Source organism: Liolophura sinensis, chromosome 10 (assembly GCF_032854445.1).
Source record: "Liolophura sinensis isolate JHLJ2023 chromosome 10, CUHK_Ljap_v2, whole genome shotgun sequence".
Lineage (NCBI taxonomy): Eukaryota > Metazoa > Mollusca > Polyplacophora > Chitonida > Chitonidae > Liolophura > Liolophura sinensis.
This window is the reverse complement of record NC_088304.1, coordinates 15,417,353-15,429,539: the sequence shown is the minus strand read 5'-3', so window position 1 is coordinate 15,429,539 and position 12,187 is coordinate 15,417,353. Positions and strand designations below refer to the sequence as shown.

General features: G+C 40.0%; 1 protein-coding gene across 1 annotated transcript in view; it reads right to left on the bottom strand.

Annotated features, from left to right (window-relative positions):
• Positions 1-8,167: 8,167 nt before the first annotated feature.
• Positions 8,168-12,187, bottom strand: part of LOC135477237 (unconventional myosin-XVIIIa-like) — an 85,494-nt gene continuing 81,474 nt past the window's right edge. Inside the window, 3 exon segments of the mRNA XM_064757409.1 lie at positions 8,168-8,387; positions 10,704-10,891; positions 11,938-12,074. Of these exon segments, the coding sequence (XP_064613479.1) occupies positions 8,368-8,387; positions 10,704-10,891; positions 11,938-12,074 (345 nt within the window). The 3' untranslated portion in view covers positions 8,168-8,367.

Sequence of the window (12,187 nt, the reverse complement as noted above, 5' to 3'; positions counted from 1 at the left end):
CCGTAGATGCTCAGGCTGCGTGCCGACTGGTGGAAATTTCATGCGCATGGAATGTCTTCCTCAGTCTGGCAGAAGACTCCTTACAGAAAACAGAAGCTCTGGATTGACCGGTGTGTCAACACATACTCATTGTGTTTTTGTGCTTTTTTTCTGAAAGTTTTTTCTCTCTTTTCCTCGTTGCTGCCAAACAAAACGATAAAAACATGTATGCAAAACGTGTTACGTAAAACGCCCTGCATTTCCTTTTAACTGAGCCTATGTTATGTAACCTCGGCGGAAGATGTTGGGCTACTTTTTTCCCGACATTGAAACACTGTTGTTGCGCACAGACAACTCTAGACCTATAACGAAATCATCCCAGCCAGATATCCAGAGTCGATAATATATATGCTAAGTATAGCCTACGACAGGACAACTGAATATGGAAAGTGTCAAAAGTATTTTAAGTGCATTAAAATGAAAGGTAAATAAGACGAAAACGGACCTTATGAATGAATTTCCATATTCATGTTACTTCCCCGTTGGCAGTCTGGGCTGTACAAGGTGATTCACTTCCGCTGCCGGAGGAATATACATGAATATGCATGGCCATACATAATACAAATTAAAGGGCGAGGGCAGCATCGAATGCCCTTCATCAATAAGCTGGTGTATAGCTTATAGCTCACTCTGCTCAACAATAATAATCGTATGATTATCTCGGCTCAGATAAAGAAATTCTAGTTTTAGGCTAAAAATGCCGGTATCGGCTCTGATCTTTACCAGAACGATATATATTTATTATCTGTTTGATTGATTGGTGTTTTACGTCGTACTCAAGAACATTTCACTTATACGACGGCTGCCAGTATTACGCTGGGAGGAAATCGGGCAGAGCCTTAAGGGAAACACACGACTATCCGTCGGTTGCTGGCAGACCTTCCCACGCACGGCCGGGGAGGAAGGTATCATAAGTTGAACTCACAGCGACCGCATTGGTGAGAGGCTCCTGGGTCATTGTGATGCGCTAACCACCTCGGCCACGGAGGGACTGGTGCACTGATCCAATCAAATTTCCAGTATTTTCCCAGAATAACTCAAATTATTGCGTTTAAGTAAATATCAGACTTGTTGTACCTGTACTCTTTATCGTGTCATAATTATTCTAAAGTTTGAAAAGTTTTAAACGACCCGCTTTATAAATTGTACGAGCTTTTCTTACCGATTTTGAATGGTACAGACACGTGCACAGACGAGGCTGGTATTATTTTTTGAAAAGTAATTGTTTGGGCTATTATCGGAAGACAACAAACTTTCGATTTAATTTGAGATACATAGGAACGCACGATCTATCACGAGACTAAACGTCCTTGTGAAATTTAATCACCCAGATAGATTATGGTATACCCTTTTGATTATGGCCAAGCGTGTATGATGTCATACAAGTTCACGTCTAGACTTTACATGAGAATAAATCAATCGCTCAGTTTGACTCTCATTCTGTCCACGCATTAACTTTTTTTCCTTTTATATTTAAGCTCTTCAACAACATATGTAACTGTGCATAAATAGCGATTGCCTGGAGAAAATGCACACCTGGCATTAGTTTAATGGGCGGGTACTACTCTCTGTCAATCACAGAATTCACAACTTCATGTAAAAAGGGCGTGTGATTGACGTGTGTCAGCTACACCAAATTTGAACACCTACGCATAAGATGTATCTTAGAACAAAGCTACCATTCTGCAATTCTGTTTACTACACCGGAGGTGGTAGTCGTCCTCCAGTATTCCAACTGTCCGACCTTGACCTTAATTGTGTTATTGTCTCCAGTATTTGTTTATATACTTGTATATGCCGAGTCTCCAGCTTTATGGCTAACTTTCAGAAAACTATTTTTAAAAGTTTATATTATGCATAGGAAAATTCGGTTTCAATTGAGAAACCATCTTCATGCCGCATACGGGGAATATCGTTTTACGACTGTGATTTCGAAAACGCGATTTCAGTTGAGACAACCTTCACAAGGGATACTATGCGGCAGTTTAGTTCAGGTATGTTCCACGAGGAGGGATACGACATTTCTACTGAGATATGTTCTATGCGTGGTAAACGGGATTTCAGTGGTCTATGTACCACGAAGGAGGCACGGCATTTCACTCGAGGTATGTTCCACAAGGATACAGCCTTTCAGTACAGGTATATGTCGCGCAAGGGGAATACGGCAAGTTTGCTAGAGGCATTCTTCATAAGGAAAATGAAACAATTAGGCTGAAGTACAAGTATGCTACACAAAGTAAATCTGGTTTTTCTGTTGAAGTATGGTCCACAAGAGAAATAAGCCATTTCGTTTTATATGTGTCCCACAAGGGAAATGAGGCATTTTGGCTGATGGAGAAAAAACAAAGCTGCAAAAAAGCACGCCATCATTTCCGACAATCCAATTTTGAAAATTGAGATATGTTCCATGCGTGGTAAACGGGATTTCAGTGGTCTACGTACCACGAAGGAGGCACGGCATTTCACTCGAGGTATGTTCCACAAGAAGGATACAGCATTTCAGTACAGGTATATGTCGCGCAAGGAGAATACGGCAGTTTGCTAGAGGCATTCTTCATAAGGAAAATGAAACAATTAGGCTGAAGTACAAGTATGCTACACAAAGTAAATCTGGTTTTTCTGTTGAAGTATGGTCCACAAGAGAAATAAGCCATTTCGTTTTATATGTGCCCCACTAGGGAAATGAGCCATTTTGGCTAATGGAGAAAAAAACAAAGCTGGAAAAGAGCAAGCGATCAGTTCTGACAATCCAACAAATCGTTGATACTTAACAAACCAGATCCAACTGCAACTCAAGTGACCAAATGCGATCTAGAAAGCTTGCATTGTTTACACTTTCTGTATTGCAACCAATACACAGCCTTATTCAATATACAATGCAAACAACCAAATGTTACCCTCTAACTCTGTTGCTGGTTTGGCTTTCTTTACTCAGTTTCGGCACCAGTTGCTGGATGAGAAAGTCTAAGAAAATCTACTCATATTGGCAATGAACTGATATATTTGAGGACAAAACCCGAATCTTTCGTGACTACATGAACCCGACACCACTCCTGCTGTGTTTACCAATTCCTGCCACACGAAATGGACTAGACTTCCTGGGTACCACATCAGACCTGGGCACGATTCCCTCTCCTGGTCAGACGATGGCATGATCCATACCGATCAGCTAATCCTATAATTGATCACGTGAGGGAGGTGTAGACAAATGCGAAAAGGGCAAACGTGCTTTAATAGTCTTCGCATAAACTGGTTGGCAATTTCAGCTGGGCCTTTGTGTTTGCAAACGGCCACGAGAACGACAGCTTCTCATTAATAAGTGCTCTGGGCGTCTAGAGCGCACAGCAGTTCAGAGAGCACAGTTAGACAGAAAATAAAGTCACACGCTGTTTACTTTGAACTAAGCTAAATGATGGGTTAAAGCCGACGGAAAATTCAAAAAAATTTCGTCGAAATTGTTTCGGGAACGACGAAATCTGGGTTATAATTTCATATAAGGTGACGTGATTTTCATCAAAAGCAACGAACACGTGACTTACAAAAGCATGCCCAGCAACATGAATCTGCCAAAGCTGCCGGCCATACAAGTTACTATGAAGTAGAGTCTAAGATCGCAGCGGACAATGAAATCTTCATTGTGTACACTCCCAGCACCTTCCAGCACAATCAAATAAAAGAACTGATGTTTCTAAAGAAGGATATAGCAACTTTCATATGGTCGGCACGGTATGGCTGTAACGTTGCCAATGTGCTGTTAAACCTTAGTTGTCTTAATTCTGTCTTTCATGTGGAGTTTTAGCAGCAGGATTATTTATTTATTTGGTGTTTTACGCCGTACTCAAGAATATTTCACTTATACGACGGCGGCCAGTATTGTCGTGGAAGGAAACCGGACAGGCAGTAGAGAAACCCATGACCATTCGCAAGTTGCTGGCAATTAGTGGTCAGTTTTGCGGATGGGGAAAAAGGAGAGTCCTTGGCATTTATTTGATTTCTTTGATGTTTTACAACGTGCTCAAGGATATTTCACTTCTACGACGGCGGTCAGCATTATGGTAGGAGGAAACCGGAAAGAGCATGGGGGGACCCACAGCCATCCGCAGGTTAAGTGCTCTTTGAAATCCATCCAACTGTTACTGACAAACTTCCCCACATGTTACGTACAGTTATACACACCATATTGGTTGAAGACAACTGATCTTTAATGAACGTCAGACTGCCACACGAACGTCGTCAATCGCTTATTATCGCGAGGTCCCACGAACACTGAGCGCCTGGGGAATCTAGAAATTCCCTGTTCACAACCGCGTTACGTCCCCCACATTGTGTGTCCTGGCGACTGAGAGACAAGCATCCTAACCACCCAGTCACGAGACTTACCCTCTTAAAGGGATACAGAATCGATCCCGATTGGCTGACAGTGGAGATCAGGCTTCCTGTGTTAAACCCTAACCGCGTCGTCACGCTTGATTAAATGTAACATACCTAGCATACAGCTTAGGCTACGACTAGCCTGAGCTTGTCTATCTCTCTTTAGAAGTAAAATTCTAGACTCATGCCTTAGTAAACTTTCAGATTAACATACAGACGTACGGGCAAAACTCAACAACTTAAGAATACAAGCTGAAAGGAAAAGAAAATCAGACAACCAATACAAAATTTCGATTTCTGGCATTTTATTGAAATATTGCGAGTCCAACGCTTGATGTCCGGTTGAGAAATGCTATTGAAAGGGTTATTTGATTTCTTTTGATACCGCGTTTGAAATCATAAGGAATTAATATCATCAGGGTGAGAAAATACAAAAGTACAGTATGTCTGAGCTGTGAATTTGGTATTAAAGAGTTGCTGTCCATTTCAACATACCAGAAGAGAGAGCAGCTTTCCGTAGTACCAACCAATAAGTTAACAATGTTGATAACTACAAGAAGGCAAAAAGAGACAAACAGCAGTTAAAGTATGCAAAACAATCATGCAGAATTATGAACAAGTTATCAACAGATATCCTATAACAAAACATTTGCTGGTAAAACAAAGAAAAATCGCAATGGAAGGTCAAAGTTTGCGTGTTTTCTGAGCATATTTTTAACAACATATCGGAAACAATAAGCCATAAGAGACTCGAAAAATCGTTTTGGCAAGGAATTTTATAAAGCAGCAATATTGAGCAGCAGGGATTCCTAGATGTAAAAGATTTTGTCATAAAAACACATCAACACTGCTGGAGACCGTGACTCTGAATTGGAAAGACGTCATAATCTGATATCACTGTGAAGATAGATCTAGTAACGGTTGTCTGTATAGTAACATGTTGCTGACTAGATCTGAAGAAACGTCTACAGCCAGCACGTCCGAAGACCCAACCCTGGTCAAGCTGGCGAAGTTATACATTATTTTCCAAACAAATTCGCCGCTTGAACATACACAACATATTGAATGAGTCAACTTCTGTAAAAATACATATGGATATTTCTTCAAATCTAGTTAACGACAAGCCGGAAACATTGATTGGGCTTCGGTGAAATTGTGCAACACTCATCTTCCGGTACCCATTTAACAGATCAATCGTTTCTTTGTCCGCTTCAGTTAAAATCTATTGACACGAAGTGCACTGAAACAAATAACTAGACAAACGCAGCCTATGCCCACCGGCACACACAGCTTTGCAGCTACGTGAATATTTCTGACAACGACGTTGTGATGAAAACAATGAGGAAAAACGCAAATCAGGAACTTAGATACTTACAACACCACCGTTCTCAAACCGCACACAGAAATGAGGGGATATAATGTCTTACAAAACTAACCATTTAGAAATTTATATAAAAAAAAAAAACCCAAGTCTTGTCTAATGTAAGCTAAGCGTAGTATAACTGGCCTCACGGAAAAATGCTGTTTTACCGACAGAAAAACTGGTCCAGAGAAAAATGAACTTTCTTTATGAAAAAAAAAATTCCCAATGAAAATGAGGCAGCAAAATAGCGGTACGTGTAGCTATAACGACAAGCTATGGTTTCCTGGAATTCAAAGCACAGATGTCTGCTTCTCAGATAGAATCAGATAACTGCACTTTGGCTGGTGTATTTTAGTATAGTTACAAAAGATTTTATATGCATATTCACTGAATGACTGGGTTGTTTTTTTTTTGTTTGTTTTTTTGGAACATGGTGGCAGAATCATGGCTCTTTCACGAAGTAGTCACGACAATGCGTCAATCCCATTTACTAAGGTGAATTATGTTGCCTATGTTTGACTCCAGAAGTGTTAGCCTTTAAATCTGCTACATTTGCTGGCTACACAGAGAGGTCAAAGTCGCACCTAAAAAAGTGTGACACAATAAAGCAAAGAGAACATGGTTCTGTACAGGCCTGCTCAAGTTTAAAAGCAGGTTAACGAGTCTCCCATTCTCTGGCACGCTAATTGAGGCTGGATGCACGCCTTATTTAAGCTAAGCGATGTTCTGAGGACTCCATTATGCCACGGTTACGTTAGATGGGAGTCCCTTTTGTTGAAGATCTTACTAAACTTGGCACTTGTGATACGATAAGGCACCTTCTGTTAGTAGAGGAATTGCTAGTCCAACGTTTCCGCTGCTCGCCAATTTGCTTTGGCTAACCAGGGGAGATAAGTTGATCGCCGGTGGAAAACAAACCTGTCATTTTCATTCGCAAATATGCAATTTCAGCAGTAACTTCATAAAAAAAAACTGTGTACGATAAATCTTTGGACAATATTGTGACACTGGCAATATGTGCAGATAAGAGGCGATCTTTGGTAAAGAGTTTCAATTCAATGTGATTTTCACCCATTATCCCATGCATGAGGATTTCACACTCATCCTACTTCCTTTTAAATTGAACTGGCACGACGGAGGAGAATAAGGCCTTGGCTCACAATAATTGGTTTGAAGAGGCCTAATGGCAGTATCATATTGTAGAAGTCAATGGCTGGATATATTTCACGTACTATTTACAATTTAAATGATCTGACGACTTTTGTATAAAATTCAAGTCTGTACAGACGTGGTCTTTCTTCCAAATTGAAGTCTTCATCTTCAGATGAAAATCAAAAAAAAACTTCTTGGACAGTAACATATTTTAACTACGGTTACAGATCATTCCTTGTAAGCAAATGTTTCTACTAATTTCAGCAAATGCGCTACCCTCTGTGAGAACTACATGGTCTGAGTCATAAGTCTACTAGGTCTCCACAGTCTAAATATTTTTTAAAGAAACAATGATAGTTAAATGCATTCAACTGCATAGAATACCAAAGTCCTTCGAAACTTGTTTAAAACATCCCATACATTTTGTTTAGATGTTGTACATCTTTAATTGAATATGAACATGTAATATTAATTTAATTATTAACCATGGGCAAACAATCTTCCGGCAATAAGACAGCTATTAAAATTGAGGACACTTGGAGAGACATCATTTTTAAAGCTTCACATCTTTCCTGGGAAAGCATTATTCTAGGTAAGAGATAGCATTCTCAAAGATTCACACCTTCCTGATAAAGAAATGTTATTAAATGACTTTGAATCTATGATGAAGGACACAAAATCAAAGATCAAATCTGCGGTGTACTTGAGATCTTTCTTTGCTAATTTACTAATTTCCACAAAATCCAAGGAAGTATCCTTGTCTTGTAAAACCGTCATCTACATTTATCTTGCAAAATATGTGTTCTGAATATAGGTCATTAGTCTTTGCGTAGTTATTACCAGTTAATAAATAAAGACAAAACGATACACAGAAAAAAAAAACCAAAAAGGAAAACAATATACAAGTGATGCAAATGAGACATGGATCAAGTTTGCGAATTCCCTGAAGTTAGAATGGTTTTGTTTATGATAAAGAATAAAAAAAACTACCACCAAAATAAATCACGCTATACATCTAATTCAAAGCACCTAAGAAATATGTATCACTGAGGGTAGAATATAGGAAGGAAATATACAAGCTACAGAGGTTTTAACACACAAGCTCTGCCACTGGCTGAGCCATCCAACCAATGGAAACTGCAGATTCTGATTAGAACTCGAGTTCCGTCAGCTCTACTGACTACACTATGATTTCCACTTGTGAAAGTGGAAAAAATCCTTCAACTGAGTCTGCATTAATCCACGCATTCTCACACGTCCTTAATTATAATTTACAACTACATGTGTAAGCCTTGCAGCATTTTCCAATGAAATCCATAGTCACAAGCATGACAAGCGTCCAATGAAAATCCAGAACAGAGAATTTGCACACTGCCCTAGATTAAGGTGAAGTATTGAGTAGTGACAGGGGGGTATGTACACAGGATCTACCAGGCTCTTCATCACGCCTCTGTCGAGGAGTCTGTCAACACAAACAGAAAAAAAGACTACGGTGAACACAAAGCAACAAGACCAAAGTTAATTTCATACAAGAAAACAAGAATTACATTAACAAAAAACAAAAAGGCCATTATCAACATATATACCATAATTGAAGAAGCAAGACCAATTTGCATGAAATCTGAACAGGCTTCATACTGTTATGTCTCCAGAGTTATCTCCCTTACAATAAGTCTTCTAGAAGTCAAATTTAAAGCTCCCATTTCACTGCAGTATGCACAATTTCAAAGAAAATGCCCTTTGAAATGTTAATAATCAAGATTTCTACCACCGCCTAACCACAACCAGCATCAAACCTACATGTTAAGAAGTTGACTGATAAGAAGCAGACAGATATTTGTTCCTTACTGCACCCCAAACACCCACAATGCAGTGTGGATTTAAGCCGAGTCCAGACTATCCAACATCACTCAACTTTTGTTGACTCAAAAAGAGTCAAAGGCAAGTTGAATGCTGTTGAGGTAAGTTGAGTGTCCCATCCACGCTACAAACATCCCCATATTTTCTCTCCAATGCATGAGACACACTGGCAAGCAGGCAGAAGAATCATGTCGTGGGTTTATTGGCTGCGCTCACTGTCATGGCTGTTCCGCGCAGAGGACATCTCATCGCCAGACCAGTTTCTCTCTTTTGGTCGCCATTTTGCCCAGCTCCTGTGCTTTACGACGGTCACGTTATTTCCACACGCCCACTGATTGGCTACTTTCACTCAACTTCACTGAACTTGTTGACAAAAAATACACATGCACGTTTCCGATTCAACTGTGTGGGATAGTGTTGAGTGTTGTTGAACATGTCCAGACTACTCAACACGTCTCAACTTGTTCATTCAACTTTAAATTGACTCTTGTTGAGTCAACAAAATGTTGAGTGATGTTGGATAGTCTGAACGGGGCTTTAGAAACCTACCTCCTTATTTTAATGGGTTAAACATGTGCATTCTACAAAGTACTTGATTTCTAGGTGACATGTTAAGATATTGTGCCATGTACTACATCAGTCAGGTTAATACTCTGTATACAACTGAGGACATAAACATTACGTTCATCACATCACAAATGTTTCGTCTCACCACCAACTTCGGCACAATATGACTGAAAAAGTGCCAGAGTAACATCAAAGCCCAATCCTTCAAGACCATTACATCACAATGTTATACAATCCTCACCTTTTATGAACTGAGTCTACTTAAAAATCCCTTACGAATTCAACTAAAATAATTTTTTCTGTCCAAATGTTCTGCGAAGTGGTGGTTTTACACTTCATCTTTATGGCCAATGTGTTCTTTCTTTGGTTCTTTATATTGACAATTTTTATGTAAGGCAATCTCTTTTGCAATGGGATGAAAGGGTAAGCATTTCTCTATTCAAAATGACACAACCAGGGGGAGAGCACTGAGGCCTTACTGACTGGACACCTAACATTGTCCATCCTCAGAACAGATGCCACCATAACCAGGCCAACTAAGCTATCCAACCACGCATATAACCTCTCTGTATTAAATTTAAATATGAAGTGAGAGGCTCGTGAAACTCAAAAGTTTAACAATTAGTCGCTGCTTTATATTCGACTTTCAATGTTTGTCCGATGAAAACTGCATTTCATATGAACAATATAAATTCTTTTCTGAACAACTTCATATTTCACGAGTGTGAAACTTTTTCTCATTCATGAGAATCATATAACCATGTAGTATACTTCCTTAAAACTTGCAATCATTCAGAAAAGTAAAAATTCATAAGAAAGAAAATTTAACACTGAGGTAATGTTCAGAACACAATTTCTGAGGTGCCTAACTTTGTAACTGTTACTTAAGAGGAAAAAAAACATAAAGGTGTTCCTCAGCTTACATGTTTGTTTATTTATTTTATTTATTTGATTGGTGTTTTACGCCGTACTCAAGAATATTTCACTTATAAGACGGCAGCCAGCATTATGGTGGGAGGAAACCGGGCAGAACTGGGAGAAACCTACGACCATCCGCAGGTTGCTTGTAGACCTTCCCATTTACAACTGGAGAGGAAGCCAGCATGAGCTGGACTTAAACTCACAGCGAACTCATTGGTGAGAGGCTTCTGGGTCATTATGCTGCCCTGGCACGCTAACCAATTGAGCCAGGGAAGCCCCCTACATGTTTGTGAGAACACAAAGTACGACAATTATAAGAGAGGTTATGAAATCAGGGTTTATCAGCCCACACCCAGAGTTCTAAACCCATGCAGGCTACCCACCACCATCACTACCACCAACAGCACCACTCCCGAGGCTGTACACTAACTGTGCTCCAGCAGAATGCCCACGGGGCTGTCAGGCTGTAACTCCGTGAATGATGAGTTGGCCTTGGAGTACTGTGAGCTGACGCTGCTGCCATAGCTGCGGCTACGCGACGAGTGACCCGTGTTGTTCTTGATGAAGGTGGCCAAGTCCTGGCCGTCATCCTCACTGTCATCTTCATCATCATCATCACTGTGGGGAGATAACAGCAAGGCTTCAGTAACAGATTGACAGATTACCTGATGTATCTACTGACTTGCATAATGACAAATTTTCAATGAACGGCCTCCTAGAAATGAAACTCGTGAAATTGGGGAACACATGAGAATCATATTCATTGCCATCCTTTTTGCAAACTCGTTTGAATTAGCTACACATTCATGTAATCTTACTTGACTGGTGAGTTACGTCTAAACCTTTCTCGCATCATTTATTTATTTCATTTGACTGGTATTCGTAAAATTTATTTATTTATTTTATTTGATTGGTGTTTTACCCTATACTCAACAATATTTCATTTATACGATGGCGGTTAGCATTATGATGGGAGAAAACCGGGCAGAGCTTGGGGGAAACCCATGACCACCTTTCCCGCATAAACAAGGCCAAGTTTTGTACACTCTATTGTTCATTCCTGCCAGAGACCAACTGTAAATTCCACTCAAGTCGCCACTGCACAGAAATTAATGTTTCTACTATGTATTTATGCATGAGAGCACTCAGAATTATGGTTAGGAAACCAAGTAACTCAATGGTAACACAAGTCATTCCAGAAGCAGTTGGTTAAAACACTTGTTTATCACAGGCTAATGGGGTGTACCAGCTTTGACTTGTGCTCGACAACTGTTTTGTGCTGCATTATTAGTCTAGCAGTACAAACCAAAACAAAACAGGTCCATGGAAAAAAACTATCAGCACACCTCCCATAAGCGTCTTACAACCCCTCTGAGAATTATTATTTATTTGAATGATGCGTACTACTATAGTCAAGGAGAACATTTCACTGGTATAACAAGGGAAACTGGGTTGTCAGGGAGTAAAACAATTGTCCTTCACCAACTACCTGACAATTCTTTTCACTAAAAGCAACAGCCGAACCAGCAAGAGTTGCTCTCCATACGTTACAACCTCACTAGTCAAGCCTGTATAAAAAAAAGTGAACGCTTGATAACCCAAAAGATCCATAAGGTTGGATTCTAACGTCCTTGTTTCTGCTAACGCAGACTCAATTTGCTCACCTGTCTAGCAGCAGACTGTCATCACTATCCATGTCATCCTCAAGGGCAGCCTGAAGGTCAGCGATTCTCTTGAAGGCCAGTTTGAGATCAGACTGACTCTGCTCGTAGTCTGTCTCCAGCTCCTCTATCCTCGTTTCCTGCACAATCACACAAGGGTACAGATTTACATTTGGTTTCCAGGATGCCGTTTTTTCCAATCAGCAAATATGTTGACTTCATCTAAGATTAAGGGTGCACTAAAATGTACTCT